The 15,839-nt window shown below is 47.1% G+C and overlaps 2 protein-coding genes across 2 annotated transcripts in view; both read right to left on the bottom strand.

Moving 5' to 3' along the window:
* Positions 1-9,112, bottom strand: part of LOC118085582 (uncharacterized) — a 193,969-nt gene extending 184,857 nt beyond the window's left edge. Inside the window, exons 1-2 of the mRNA XM_060274116.2 lie at positions 7,859-9,112; positions 6,108-6,602 (exon numbers count right to left, since the gene is read on the bottom strand). Coding sequence (XP_060130099.2) covers positions 6,108-6,524 — 417 coding nt within the window. The 5' untranslated portion in view covers positions 6,525-6,602; positions 7,859-9,112. The remainder of the gene's footprint in view (positions 1-6,107; positions 6,603-7,858) is intronic.
* Positions 9,113-12,796: 3,684 nt separating this feature from the next.
* The window catches only part of LOC132592087 (uncharacterized), a 52,985-nt gene continuing 49,942 nt past the window's right edge, over positions 12,797-15,839 (bottom strand). Inside the window, exon 15 of the mRNA XM_088669014.1 lies at positions 12,797-14,599. Coding sequence (XP_088525140.1) covers positions 14,057-14,599 — 543 coding nt within the window. The 3' untranslated portion in view covers positions 12,797-14,056. The remainder of the gene's footprint in view (positions 14,600-15,839) is intronic.

Raw genomic sequence — 15,839 nt, 5'->3', positions numbered from 1 at the left:
CTCACCTCTGCCTCTCCACCTCCCTCCTCCCACTCGCCTCCTTCCTCTTCTGCCAGGGGCGTCTTTATTACCCTTTGGCCTAGTGGCGCGGTGCGCGCCATGAGAAGGGTCCAGAGAGGGGAGGGCGAGCGCTAGGACCCTGTTCACTCTGCAGCACCAGGGTCATCCTTCATCCCGGCGATGGGCTTGGCTGGCTGGCTGGCTCCAGAGAGCAAGCGTGAGCAGAACCTCCCTTGCCGGCTCCCTCTCTCCCCAGCTGGCTGTCAAACCACAAAGCGGCTGCCCGTCCTGTCCCCTTCCTTGGCTCACTGTAAATCGTGATCTCCAAACTAAGCAGCCTTGCCCCCTCCCCACTTCCAGCAGATTAAACTTTCCACGCCAAGATCAAGGGCTGTCCAAACACCGTATCTCTCCCTAGCACCCCTTTCCCTCGCAAAGCCCCACTCACCATATGCTCGTGGGGTGAGAAACTGGGAGAGGATGTCATGATTGCAGAGATCAATGTAAACAGATCCCTTTGGCTTTTTAAAAAAACATTGGTGGTTCAACCTACATGATAGAAATTTCCCCCCTGTAGTGCAATGTGATCAGTGCCTACTCAGAAGTAAGTCCTATTGTATCCAATGGGATTAGAATTGCAACCTCGGTTGTCAAAAACGGTGAGTAAAACCCGGCTTCTCCCCCCCCCAAAAAAACCCGTTATGTGGGCTGTAGTCCGATACTTCGGATTCTGTCCCTCCTGGTAAAGGTAAAGGGACCCCTGACCATTAGGTCCAGTCGTGACCGACTCTGGGGTTGCGGCGCTCATCTCGCTTTATTGGCCGAGGGAGCCGGCATACAGTTTCCAGGTCATGTGGCCAGCATGACTAAGCCGCCTCTGGCTAACCAGAGCAGCGCACAGAAAAGACCTTTACCTTCCCACCAGAGGGGTACTTATTTATCTACTTGCACTTTGATGTGCTTTCGAACTGCTAGGTGGGCAGAAGCAGGGACCAGACAATGGGAGCTCACCCCGTCGCGGGGATTCGAACCGCCAACCTTCTGATCAGCAAGCCCTAGGCTCAGTGGTTTAACCCACAGCGCCACCTGCGTCCCTTTATAAATAGGTCCCTCCTGAGCCACCTCCAAATTTGAAACAAGCGTGAGGTATGGAACTGGAATAAATGGTGCAGAAAAGAAGGTCTCCAGTTCATGAATTTGCAAACTGAAACCCCAAAAGGGGCCCATTTTCCTCCTTTTGCTGCTGTCCTGCTTGGCGTGTGTGTGAGTGAGGTATCTGGCCATGGGCATCCATGGGGTGCAAGGAGGGTACCCCATGGGAGGGTTGCCTTGAGGACCTATGTGAGTCTCCTCCCCATCTCTCCCCTCCCCCTTTCTCTGCCTTCCAGCCTGCTCAGAGCAAAAAGGCACCTTTCCTCCTGGCCATCCCTTTCCAAGAATGCCAGGGAAGGGTTAAAAAGGCAATGCATTGGGGAAAACACCCCCCTCCCAACAACCTGGAATCAGAAGGAGGGGAAGGAGGGAAGGAAAGGTTCATCTCATCCCACCCAGCCCAGGCCAATGCCAGGTGGGGAACTAGAGAAGACTAGATGAGCAAGCTTGGCTCTGTTGGAAGAGGGTGCCAACCTCTGTTGCGTCCCCCCCCTTGGCAGAGCGGAACCCACTCCCAAGTCAGCCAGGTAAGGAAGGGGGAATTGGGTTAGGCGGGTAGAGGGGCAAATGGCCCTAAGGATGGCTGAGTGCCCCCAACCAGCTGCTAGGCTAGGAATAACGAGGTGTTTCATTTTTTAAAAAATTCCCAACATTCCAGTTATTTATTTAATCTGCAAATAAAGCAGGGGGTGGAGTCATAGCTCTGTGGCAAAGCATCTGCTTTGATGCAGAAGGTCCCAGGTTCAATCCTTGGCATCTCCAGGTAGGGCTGGGAGAGATTCCTAGAATCATAGAGTTGGAGGAGACCACAAGGGCCATCCAGTCCAACCCCCTGCCAAGCAGGAAACACCATCAAAGCATTCTTGACATATGACTGCCAAGCCTCTGCTTAAAGACCTCCAAAGAAGGAGACTCCACCACACTCCTTGGCAGCAAATTCCACTGCCGAACAGCTCTTACTGTCAGGAAGTTCTTCCTAATGTTTAGGTGGAATCTTCTTTCTTTAAGTTTGAATCCATTGCTCCGTGTCCCTTCTCTGGAGCAGCAGAAAACAATCTTTCTCCCTCCTCCATATGACATCCTTTCATATATTTGAACATGGCTATCATATCACCCCTTAACCTTCTCTTCTCCAGGCTAAACATACCCAGCTCCCTAAGCCGTTCCTCATAAGGCATCGTTTCCAGGCCTTTGACCATTTTGGTTGCCCTCCTCTGGACACGTTCCAGCTTGTCAGTATCCTTCTTGAACTGTGGTGCCCAGAACTGGACACAGTACTCCAGGTGAGGTCTGACCAGAGCAGAATACAGTGGTACTGTTACTTCCCTTGATCTAGATGCTATACTCCCATTGATGCAGCCCAGAATTGCATTGGCCTTTTTAGCTGCTGCATCACACTGCTGACTCATGTCAAGTTTGTGGTCTACCAAGACTCCTAGATCCTTTTCACATGTAGTGCTCTCAAGCCAGGTGTCTCCCATCCTGTATTTGTGCCTTTCTTTTTTTGCCCAAGTGTAGTACTTTACATTTCTCCCTGTTAAAATTCATCTTGTTTGCTTTGGCCCAGTTGTCTAATCTGTTAAGGTCATCTGTTAAGGTCCTGAAGAGCAACTGCCAGTCAGTGTGGGCAACACTGAACTAGATGGACCAAGAGTTTGATTTTACATAATGTGGCTTCCAATGTATCTATGTCTTACGGGGAGGGTCATAGTTCAGTGGTTAGAACACCTTGCACCCAAGTTTTCCTCCCTGGCACCTGCATGTATGGCTAGGAATCTCCCCTGCCTGAATCCCCAGAGAGCTGCTACCAGTCAGTGTATGCAGTACTGAGCTAGATGGACTAATGGTTTGACTTGGGAGAAGGCACCTTTCCAGTAACACAGTCCTTATTTATTTCCTTTATTCACTACATTTCTACTCCTCCATTTTCCCCAAGGTGTCCAAGGCAGTAAACACACTTTTCATTTCACCTTTGTAACAACTTTGCAAGGTAGGCAAGGCTGAAAAAGAACTGGTCCAAGATCATGCAGTGAGCCTCTTGGCTGAGTGGGGATTTGAACCTGGGTCTCAGGTCCTAGCCCAACATTCTTAACTGCTATACTTCCCTGGCTCTCTGATTTGCTTAATCCTTTTTTTTCCCATAAAGGAGAATCCTCTCCCCATCCCCCAGGTCCATTATATGGGACAACCTCCTCCACGGTGCCAATTTAACAGGGGACACATGACCTGAGGAAATGAAATATTACTTTTATAGAGGGATAACTTAACCAGAGTTGGATGACTGGCCTACCTAGCTCCATAGTGTCTACACTGACTGGCAACAGCCCTCTGGGATTTTTACACGGTCCTATCCCAGCATACCTGGAGATGCCAGGGACTGAACCAGGGACCTTCTGCATGTCAAGCAGATGTTCAGCCGCTGACACCAGTTCTAGACTTGACCACACATTTAAAGCATGTGACTTCTTCTAGAGAATCCTGGGAACTGTAGCTCTGTGCGTGGAAAGCTACAGTTTCTGGGTTTCTCTGGGGGAAATCATGTGCTTTAAATGTGTGTTGAATATATGATGTCGGAAATGGAGGGGGTGCGCAGGGGGGATCTTTGTACCCTGGCGCTGGATATGCTTAAGACGGCCCTGCACCTGACCTTACTACACCTCTGGTTATTGCCCCCTGCATCACGGGAGTCTTGGGCCCGCGTCATGCCACCCCACCAGCCAAAAGGTCAACAACTCTGGAAAATGGGGTGGGGTGCCAGAAGGATCTTTGCACCACGGCACACGATATGCTTAAGACGGCCCTGTCTTCTGCCTCTGATTCTGGACTGCATTCTGCCACAGAGTCTCCCAGCTCACTAAGCCCTGTTAGCCCTTCAGCTTTTGACACCTCCTCTTCCCAGGCTTCTCCCTCTTCTCCCTCTGACTGCTCATCCTTGTTCCACCTCCACTTCTTGGGCTCTGAGCCATCTTCCCTTCCTGGTTCGCCGGCTGCATCCTCCCACCATTCCTCTGTGCCCAACCAGTCCATGACATTGCTCCATCCCTCAGCCTCTGTCCCCACAAGGCAGCTTCCCCTGACCTGATCTGGTTCCATAGCCGCTGCTTCCCTTCTGCCCCCATGAAAAGACGGATCAGGAGCTCTTGCCGGCATCATTCTGTTACCTGCAAGAGAGGACAGGTAATTAGGACGCTAGGAGTGCCTGCTTCTCTCACAGGTGGAACAGGGCATCTCTAACTACAGATGGGCCTTTGAGAAGGCTATACCTGCTGAGAGCATATGGACGTTTGTGCCCACTTCATATGTTAGTTGTGCAGAAATAAATCTCCCCTCCTCTGGACCCTTGAACCCAACCGTCTGTTGGGTGATAACACCAAGGCCGATGCCTTCCCCCAAACGCAGCGTCACCCGGGATCCATCACTCTGGTCTCCCGTCACGCTGATGTGGCCCATATCCAGGGACATGAGCACACGACTAGCAGAGTTCAAACATAAGCTTAGCCTTGAGGAGTAACATCTAAGCCTAATTTATTGTGCCCAAAAACAAATGTAACAAAACAAAGAAAAACATGGCTTCTCTCTCTGTCTTTCTTCCTCAGAGAGCGACCTGCAAAAGCAATACAGAGCGGAAACAGCGTATCTCCCTTTCCGCTCACAAGACCCAATAACCAGATGGGCTGGGTATAAATAAATAAATAAATAATAAAATTATTATTATTATTATTATTATTAGTGCTGGAATGTAAACAGACATGTGACATGTAACAATCCCACACATTTGCAGCATGGGAGGAATGGAATTCTCAACAATGTCTCCCCCCTCGAAGAAGAAGAAGAAGAAGAAGAAGAAGAAGAAGAAGAAGACCCTCAGATGAGTTGGAAAACCAACAGAATGTGACCGAATGGCTGAACTTTATAACTGTTGTTACTGAGCATATTTTTTTAAAGATGTGGAGTTGCCGATGAGAAAAGCCCCCCCCTAGTCGGACGGAAGGAGTTCTGGACGCGTTCGGAGGATTTATGAGCTGTGACGCACTTTAAATTGGAGCAGCGACCTGAAGCTAAGTTCAGCTATAGGGCAAGGAGATCCATTAATTTACCAAGAGTTTATGGTTTGATGTTTGGGTCTCCTGCCTGGAAAAGCTGTAAATTCTATAATGATCGTAAATCTTCATGGCTATGAGAGAAAGCGAAAGTGATTTGAGCTTTTTAAGATGGCGCTACTTCGAATTGCTTCGACGCAACAGGGAGCTCCATTAAGAAGATTTATGGGGAGGCTGGACTGATTAACTCACACAGGAGAAAGAACATCTGTGAGACTTTGTTTGATATTTATCTCAGCAGCTGGGAAACAATCGTGAAAGTGGAAAACATCTATGTGACTGTAAGGGGAAGATCTGGATTATTATGAACTTGGAGGACGATTTGAACTTTAGAAAAAAGACGGCAGTGGACAGTTGCGAGGAATTCCCAATTTCTTGAAGCATGGGAACCCAAATAAAAAATTCTTTAGATGATTTGGCATAACATTCGGTTTGATTGATATATATATGTGTATAATTTGAAATATTGAATGTGATATAATTGGTTTTAATTGGAAAATTAATAAAAATATTTTTTTTTAAAAAAAAAACAGAATGTGACCGAATGGAGAAAAACCACCTTCCTCCTTACCCAGTGGTCTCTCTCTGGTGTCCAACGGAGGCCTCTCTGCCTCACAGGAATCCATGTCCATTTCTGCAAAATGATCCTTTCCCTGAAAAAGAAACAAGGATTCAAAACAGAGAATGGGGAGAAAGAAAAGAAAGAGAATTACAAAGACAGAAGCTTTAAGGATGTTAGATCTCATTCCATGGATGACTCCCCAGAAATAGGATGGGCAATCAGGAGAGCATTTTTGGATGTTCTCTGTCCTGTTTGGAGCCCCTTGGGAGTATCCAGAGGAAAGTCTCTCTCACCTGCTTTCTCTGTTCCTGCTTTCTCTCCTCTGCCTGACTCAGGAGGAAACCTTCGGCCAGGGCCACCGCCTGGGAGCTGGTCTCCGCTCCGCATTCCCTCACCCAGCTCTCCATCTCCAGTGGAAGGACAGCCAGGAATTGCTCCAAGATCACCAGGTCCAGCATCTCAGCTTTCGTGTGCCTTTCTGGCTTCAGCCATTGACGACAAAAGTGGTAGAGTCGGCTGCAAACCTCTCGGGGTCCTTTGGCCTCCTGGCAGCAGAACTGCCTCAACTGCTGGCTCTGCACCTCTGAGCGGAGGGTGTCCTCCTCACCCAGGATCTTCTGCACTGGGTTTTCCCAGAATCCCCCACTGCTCCCAGTTTGGATGTCATGGCCTCTTCCTGCTCCAGGGCCAACTAGGTCTTGTTCATCCATCTGTGGTCTCAGGAAGCCTCTGAGAGATTGGAAGGAACCCTTTGGTCTTCTGCCAAGTTCTGCCTGTGATGAGAGGTGCTAGGAAATAATACAAAGCAAATACATTGTTCTGTTACAATAGTTGTATAATATCAGGAGAAGGAAATGGTTCCCTGAAGCAAGCATGGATGTGTCTTTCTAGGAACCAGGGCTGGACTGCACCACAGCCCAAACCGTGAGCTATCTTTCTGAAAAGAAAGAGGATGAGGAAGAGGGGAAGACATAAGTCTCTAGCCCTCTAGCAATGCAAAATGTGGAGGCAACTGAAGGGATTTCTGAGAGATTAATCAACCTGGTTTCTGCTGCCTTCCAGTCAATGCATGAAGTCAGAACTGACTGACAAGGGAGTCATTTCTATCTTGTGAAAATGGATGCTTGGCTCTAGTGGGGGTCCTCACTTGGGGGTCCTCAGGAGTTGCTCCCCACCCCACCCCCCTGCTTCTGTCTCATTTTCTTGCACTTGGACTCTCTGCCACTCTCAAGACAGACTCCTGGGGTGGGGTCCCTTTTTCTTTGCACTGAAGGCCAGGTATGTATCAGGCCAACCCACTGAGGGCCAAGTGGATGGGGCCCAAGACATTTCCCTTGAAATTTAGGCAGGTAATCTAGTATTATTATTCTGTTAGATAGCTCAACACACACACAGCCATGGTTGCCAAGGTTCCTGGAGGCTCAGTGAGTAGCAGTGCCCATTTCCGGCTCGGCTGGTTTTCCAGCAACAATCCCTTTGGGACAGAGAGGATGTGGTCCTGGGATGCCATGCTCTGGGTGCAAGGGGATTGCTGCAGTGGCCTCCGTGTGGAGCTGCCCTGGGAGACGACTGGGAAACTGGTCCGCAATGCAGCAGCCAGACTATGGGCTGGGATCCCTCTCTTCATTCCTGGCCTTTCTCTCCCACCTTTCCTTCCTTCCTTCTAGTGGGCTTTTGGGGGGGGCTAGTCCCCCTCCTCGTCCAGCTTTGGAAACCCATTTACGCATGTTTCTTCTGTTGTGCAATGACGCTGAGCGACGTCACACAGAGTTAAAGTCCTAGGGACTCCTTTGTTTGAAGAATGGAGATTTGGTGGGAGTTTGGGATCCTCTGATCTCCAGGAAGGAGAGCCTTGCAGACCTCGCCCCTCCCTGGCAGGACCCTCTCCTCCCTGTCTTGGCTTTGTCCCCCCCCCCCTGCATGAGCAGATAAGCCCCCCCAGGCATCCTCCCCTGCTGCAGCCCTGGGACCCCCCCCCCGTCTCCCCACTGCACCCTCGGGGGGGGGGGAAGAGAGAGGGGGAAGGGAGGGGGGAGAGACTCACCAGATCATCCCGGGAACGAGGGGACAGCGATGCAGCCCTTGCAGGAGACACCAAAGCAGGAAAGGAGGACTGGGGAGGGAGGGAGGGGGCCTTGGCTCTGGAGGACCAGCCCCCCCTTGCTTCCTGTCCTCTCTAGGAAGGCAGCTCCGTTCCCTTTAACCCTTGCAAAGCCCAGCGTGCCCAGCTGTCCCGCTGCGTTTTTCTCTCTGGCTGGCGCGCATTGCACACTTCCAGAGATGCTTTTTGGTGTAAGAAGCCTCCTGCTTTCCTTTCCTTCTGGAGTTTCCCCATAGGCTAATATTGGGCCAAGACCAGATACATTGTATCTGCTTGGAATCAGCACTTTTGCTGTTCTCTCCGCAGCTCCTTCGCACTTGCAATTTCATGGCGCTCCCTCAACACCGACGCTGGGGTGGGGGTGGGGGGTGGGCGCTGTTTTGCAATCGCTGATTGGCAGCTGTCCAATGCCGGTGATCCCGACTGGCTTCCCATTGAGAAATGGAGGTCCCTCTCTCCGTCACGGCGCCAGGACTTCCTCTCTGGTGGGGTTTGTAATCGGGAAAGATCAGGAATAGATGTTTTCCTGGGGCTCCGTGGTTCGATAAAGTGCCCCCCCCTTTTGTCCATACCACACCCCCTCAAGGAAGAGCAGCCTCTTTAACTGAGTCTTTAGAACTTCTCTAAAATGATCCTCATGGGACCCAGGTGGCGCTGTGGGTTAAACCACTGAGCTTAGGGCTTGCTGATCAGAAGGTCGGCAGTTTGAATCCCCGCGAAGGTGTGAGCTCCCGTTGCTCGGTCCCAGCTCCTGCCCACCGAGCAGTTCGAAATCAGGTCAAAGTGCAAGTATATAAATAGGTACCGCTCCAGCGGGGAAGGTAAACGGCGCTTCCATATGCTGCTGTGGTTCTTCAGCGGCTTTGTCATGCTGGTCACATGACCCGGAAGCTGTCCTCGGCCAATAACGCGAGATGAGCTCCGCAACCCCTGAGTCAATCCCAACTGTACCTAATGGTCAGGGGGTCCCTTTACCTTTAAAATGATCCTCAATGGTTGTCTACCAAGGCAACACACAAAGCATCCGTTTTCCATTTTGCATGGAGATCATTTATTGAATATTTTAAGAAGTATTGTAAACGACTTAAATCATTAGCAGGATGAACATGGACAAAACACAATTGGGTTTAACTTAGACATGTAAAAGAAAGGATACAATATAAGCAACTGCAGAAAGGGGAGGAGGCAGGTCAATATCAATATTTATTGTATAAAAAGATATTTTGATGATGTAAAATAAGAAAATTGAAAAAAAAAATTTTAAACCCCCCCCCCTGGAGACACCCAAGATGAGCCCATGGTCACCAGCTGACCTTGATTGTCACCAGGCGATAGGCAGGCGCTGAACTGTGGTTATGTCACATGGAGGAAAGGACTGGGGAGGGAGGGGCCTTGGCTCTGGAGGACCTGGCCCCCTATTGCTTCCTGTCCTCTCTAGGAATGAAGCTCTGCTGCCTTTAACCCTTGCAAAGCCCAGGTCAACCCTCTCGCTTGCCAGAATCTCAGCTGTTTATTTTTTTCTAATGGATTTAAGGGGGAAGCTGCACACCTGGCTACACCAATGCCCAGATAGCCTTTGAGAGTGTGGTTCTTGGTTGGGCTCTGAGCATCTCCCTCCCTTGGCCAGAAACTGGAGGAAGAGTTTGAAGGGGAAAGGGCTTTGCAGGAGGCAAGGAACATCCTCCTAGAAGCAGGCATCCCCAAACTGTGGCCCTCCAGATGTTTTGGCCTACAACTCCCATGAGCCCTAGCTAACAGGACTAGTGGTCAGGGATGATGGGGATTGTACTCCAAAACATCTGGAGGGCTGAAGTTTGGGGATGCCTGATTAGTGGAGAGATAGGAGGGGATCCCAGGGTCATCTAGTCCAACCCCCTGCAATGCAGGAATCTCAGCTAAAGCATTGCAGATGGACATCCAATCTCTGCTTAGAAACCTCCAAGGAAGGAGAGTCCACCACATCCTAAGGGAGAATTTTCCCCTGCCAAACTGCTCTTAGATGTCCCTCTAGGCATTGGGACCCGAGTTCTCCTACTGCAGAAATAATCACACTGGCTACCAAGGAGGAACCAAGCAAAGTTCAGAATAAATAAATCATATTCTCATCATAAGTGAGTAATAATTTCTTTTGCATGCTTTTTATGCTAATATACTGTTATAAGGGGCAGGGTAAGAGGAATTTGCCCCCATGCATTACGAGACTACCAATGTACAGAGAGGGGACAGTTTAGCCAGAGAGAAGCCATTTTCTCGTTTTCATGGTGCAAAAGTCAAGAGAAGCCTATTCTGCCGTATCAAGGTAAATTAATCCCCTGCTGACCCAGACAGTTCCTCCTGACCTCTTGGAAAACACACGCACCCTTTTGCATAAGCCATCGCTAAATCCTGTCTCACACCCACATGGAAACTTGCATAATCGCACCTCCAGCAAGATAGCCAAACACGATAACGATCACCCATTCTCGGAACTTCCACCCTCCCAAATCCCCGCCTGAGGTGCCCTCCCTTGTGCTTTTCATGACCCAGATTCAGCTGAACCATGGACCTTTTAAAAATATATATATTTATCCCTAATAAACTATTCCGTTGTTCCTTTATTAATGTTATGGTGTCCTCTATCATGTTACCCGATGCACGTCCCTATTCTCTACTCTGTATGAAACTGTATCTATTTACGAAACCGCAATAATATAACCTTGCACTGATACCTTGAACTTTTCTATCAATTGTACCTGTTTAAAAATCATGCCATCCTGAAGAATTAATTGTTTGACTCTACTATTTGCAAAGGTTTCCACTTATGCACCCTTCTAAGCTTTTAGTTCGTTGTCCTTGATAAAATGTTATAAGCTGTCAAAACCCCGCTCTGAACTGTGAACGTTTTACCGCTCTGTAAATTGTATCCTCTCTGTGTGTTATTAGTTACTGTATAATATCTTCTTCTTCTTTAACTTTAAGTGTAATCTTTTCTCTCTATTGCAAACGTTGTATATTTGTATAAACTTTGTTGCAAGTTATTAGGCATCTCTGTGGCACAACATATTTTACGGACTGTTTCCACTGTTTCTTGATACCACACTGCCACCTAGCCAGTCTGAAAGAACACGACTCAAATACACACTTTCAGTGAGAACAACAAGTTTATTTGATAAACAGGTGTTATCAACAGTCTTCGCGCATTCGCAGAGTCTTCCTGTCAAACAATAAAGAAGACATGCATAATCATTACCTGGACTATCACCATGATGTCTTACATCATGAATTCCATCAACCCCTTTGTCCTCTTGCAATTAAAGGTAAAGGTAAAGGGACCCCTGACCGTTAGGTCCAGTCGTGACCGACTCTGGGGTTGCGCGCTCATCTCGCATTATTGGCCGAGGGAGCCGGCGTATAGCTTCCAGGTCATGTGGCCAGCATGACAAAGCCGCTTCTGGCGAACCAGAGCAGCACATGGAAACGCCGTTTACCTTCCCGCTGTAGCAGTTCCTATTTATCTACTTGCACTTTGACGTGCTTTCGAACTGCTAGGTTGGCAGGAGCTGGGACCAAGCAACGGGAGCTCACCCCGTCACAGGGATTCGAACTGCCGACCTTCTGATCAGCAAGCCCTAGGCTCAATGGTTTAACCACAGCGCCACCTGGGTCCCACCCTCTTGCAATTACCCCCTCCCAAAACTCATTTCCCACCTTTTATGCAATTCTGTACTATTGGAACTGAAAACCTATAAAAATGTGAAGCTCCCTTTGATCAGGGTTCCTTCACTTCAACTTGCTTGTGTGGAACGAACCGCTATTGCAATAGCCTTATTATTTAATTAATAAAGTACCTTGCTTCGTACGTCCTGGTTTGGTCTCTGTTATTTGGTGGGCAGGAGGCGCTTAAACATCGTCTGCTTGCCAGGATACCTGGACTCTACCTGGGTCAAGGATCCACTTATTCCTAGGACCGTGTAGTTCTGCAAATTTTTACAACAATTCAAAGGTATATCATTTCCCCTTCCAGAAATTCTTAATTGCTCATTCAAGGGACACTGAAGTCCTTGCAGAGATAACAGGACAGCTTTCCAGATTAGTTAGCTGGGAGTGAGACAGTGGGCAGAGTAGCATTGGGCTCGCTAAGATGCCAACTACTACAGGAATTGGTTTCTTGAGCCTTTTTAGCACTGTAATACCATTTCCTTTTAAAAAAAAGGCTTTTAAGTCATGGTAATGTGTGAGCAAATACTCCACATCTGCCAAGCTTTCAGGAGCAGGACTAAGGGCTGAAAGGAAGCCCCCCCAGATCCCCAAAGGTTGAGAAAAAGGGTCTATTTCCCTTCTTCCTTTTCAGTATCAGTCATTTCCACCTAATAAATGGGAAGAATTATGGTGCTGGAGGAGACTCTTGAGATTCCCATGGACTGCAAGAAGATCAAACCTATCAATTCTGAAGGAAATCAGCCCTGAGTGCTCACTGGAAGGACAGATCGTGAAGCTGAGGTTCCAATACTTTGGCCACCTCATGAGAAGAGAAGACTCCCTGGAAAAGACCCTGATGTTGGGAAAGATTGAGGGCACTAGGAGAAGGGGACGACAGAGGATGAGATGGTTGGACAGTGTTCTCGAAGCTACAAACATGAGTTTGACCAAACTGAGGGAGACAGTGGAAGACAGGAGTGCCTGGCGTGCTCTGGTCCATGGGGTCACGAAGAGTCGGACACGACTAAACGACTAAACAACAACAACAAATGGGAAGAAAGCAGCTGCTCATGTTAAGCGCAGGGTTTGTTGGGGTTGAGATTCATGAGCTGACAATGGTATGATTTGTCAGCAATAAATATTATTTGTTCTTATCTGTACGTGAAGTCACATTTGAAACAATACAGAAGCAGTCAAAGGGAATTTCCTAGGAAGTGTTTTATTCAGCCTCACCTGCAATCATGTGTGCTGAACACACAGAAACACAATAGATAATGTGAAATTACTGGGAGTTACAGTCCCCAAATAACACTCAACACATGTAAGCAGATTAATGAAATAGTACACATGATTGCCCCACCACCTTTTAAATAATAATAATAATAATAATAATAATAATCTTGCTTTTATTTATCTTCATGGTACAAAGATAATTTTAAAGATAATTGTAAACAACATATAACTTGTACTGATGGAATTGCAAACCTTCAACCTGCCATGTGTTAAAGATTCATTTGATTACTCTAAAAGATTGCGACACATTTTCCCATGAGTGCTGGGTGGATTCCTGCAACAGTCTTAACAAATTCTGCAATCAATAAACATTGGCCACGTGTTATAAAAGGAATATGGATTGTGTTCCCCCACCATCTTGATTTTCCGTGGCAAACAAAATTTAAGATACTTAAATTGTGGTGCCCAGAATACTGAACACAGTATTCTAGGTGGGGCCTGACCAAGGCAGAATAAAGTGGTACTATTCCTTCCCTTGATCTGATTCTGCCTTCTGCAACATTGACCTTCACACACCGTTTTGTGTCGTCTGCAAATGTGATGAACATCCCCTCAGTTCCTTCATCCAAATCATTTATAAAGACGTTGAACAACAACAGGCCCAGGACTGAACCCTGCAGCACCCCTCTTGTCACTTTTCCCCAGGATGAGGAGGAACCATGAAGGAGTCCTGTTTGGGTTCGGTCAGTCAAACCCACCTAACAGTTACCTCGTTCAGCCAACATTTTACCAGCTTCTTCACATTTTACACAGCTGCAGATATTTTATTGCCGGGGGGTAGGGGGGCACAAAGACCCCTGGGCCTCTAAGAGTTGGCTCCTATTCCCTACACCCACAGGTCTCAGGATGGTCACAACATAAAAACACAATATAAAAAGAAAAAAAATACACATTTGTAACCCCGCTCCCACATAAAAAAACGGCATTAGATGTCAAACAGCCAAAGGCCTGGTTAAAAAGGTGCGTATTTGTGTGACGTCTAAAGCTACAGCGGTACCTTGACAGCGGTACCTCGAAATCTTCTGTTGTCAAAGTGCCCGTTCTGCACATGCGCAGAACGCACATGCAGCAAAAAGACTTCCGGGTTTGTCGACTTCGGAAGTGGAAACCTTCTGAAGTCGAGTCGTTCGGATGTCAAGGTACCAGTGTATACTGAAGGGTTTTTACAAACTATGTATGAATTCTCTGATGCTTAGTGAGAGAGGATCTAACAGTGAAGCTCTTTCCACATTCCACACACTGATAGGGTTTCTCCCCTGTATGAATTCTTTGATGGGAAGTGAGAATGAACTTCCTACTGAAGCTCTTTCCACATTCCAGACACTTATAGGGTTTCTCCCCTGTATGAATTCTTTGATGGGAAATGAGACTGTGGTTGTGACTGAAGCTCTTTCCACATTCCCCACATTGATAGGGTTTCTCCCCTGTATGAATTCTTTGATGGGAAGTGACATAGGAGCTCAAACTGAAGCTCTTTCCACATTCCGCACACTGATAGGGTTTCTCCCCTGTATGAATTCTTTGATGGGAAGTGAGATGGGAGCTCGTACTGAAGCTCTTTCCACATTCCACACACTGATAGGGTTTCTCCCCTGTATGAATTCTTTGATGGGAAGTGAGAGAAGAGCTTTGACTGAAGCTCTTTCCACATTCCATGCACTGATAGGGTTTCTCCCCTGTATGAATTCTTTGATGGGAAGTGAGATTGGAGCTCTTCCTGAAGTTTTTTCCACATTCCACACACGGATATCGTTTCTTCCCAGTGGGATTTCTTGGATAGGGAGTGGAATGAGAAACTATTCCACATTCAAGATATTGATACTGCTTCTCCACTGTGGGGATTTTGTCATGGTCACCCTTGTTCTTGATTTCCAGTACATCACAATCTGCAATGAAGAGAAATGGATTAGAGCCTCAGGGAGAAATTAACGAAGAATACTTGTTAACACTGGTCATAGAGGAATAACATAAGAGGGTTAGATGCATAGTTTCACTGAAAGGTTGGGTGCATTAATTAACGGGGATCAACTGACATCCTTAGGGGAACCTGTGATTCAAAAAGCCTGGCTCTTCTCTTGAATGGATTTTGTTTGGCTCCATCATGGAATCCCCTCCATTTCCAATGTCAGTCTTCTCTTTGTTACAGGTAGGTAGCCGTGTTGGTCTGAGTCGAAGCAAAATAAAAAAATTCCTTCAGTAGCACCTTAAAGACCAACTAAGTTTATATTTTGGTATGAGCTTTCATGTGCATGCACACTTCTTCACTATCTGAAGAAGTGTGCATGCACACGAAAGCTCATACCAAAATATAAACTTAGTTGGTCTTTAAGGTGCTACTGAAGGAATTTTAGTCTTCTCTTTGGACAACCAAAGACTGACAGGAGCAAAAACCAAAACAGAAAACCTGACAGAAGCTACTTCAACTACCCTAACAACTCTGAGGTTTACAATTAAATGGCCTGGGCAGTTCAGACCAGCCTAATCCTTGTTTAATAAGCTGCAACTGGAGGAAGATCATTCAAAGAAAAAGCAGTAATTTACTGTTTTTTTGTGGGAACATTGTAATCCCAGGTGCTGTTGAATTCTGTGAAAATATATGAGGTTCATCACAGGGAACTATTTTGAATTTTAAACGAGATTATGATTCCACACAAAATAAATAATGATAATAATAAAAATTCCTTTTTCAGCTGCTGAGCGTGAGGAGTTGAGGGAGTATTCCACCTAGAAGAAAGACTGATGGGGACGGAACGAAAAGGGAAGTGAACTTTTTTATTTGCTTCATATACTTTAAGAGACACTTACCACCTTCCCAGACGCGATGTCCTGGTTTTTTGGAACAAATGAGAAATAGAAATGACCTGTCTGATTATTGGACTTTATATAATTAGAGGATTGCTATTAAGTATGTTCTTAGAACTTTTTGCGTAAAACTGTTGAAGGGAGGGCCTCC

The sequence above is a fragment of the Zootoca vivipara genome, chromosome 4 (genome assembly GCF_965207765.1).
Source record: "Zootoca vivipara chromosome 4, rZooViv2.hap1.1, whole genome shotgun sequence".
Taxonomy (NCBI): Eukaryota; Metazoa; Chordata; class Lepidosauria; order Squamata; family Lacertidae; genus Zootoca; species Zootoca vivipara.
Note: the sequence above shows the minus strand (reverse complement) of the source record. Positions and strands in the feature narration are given on the sequence as shown.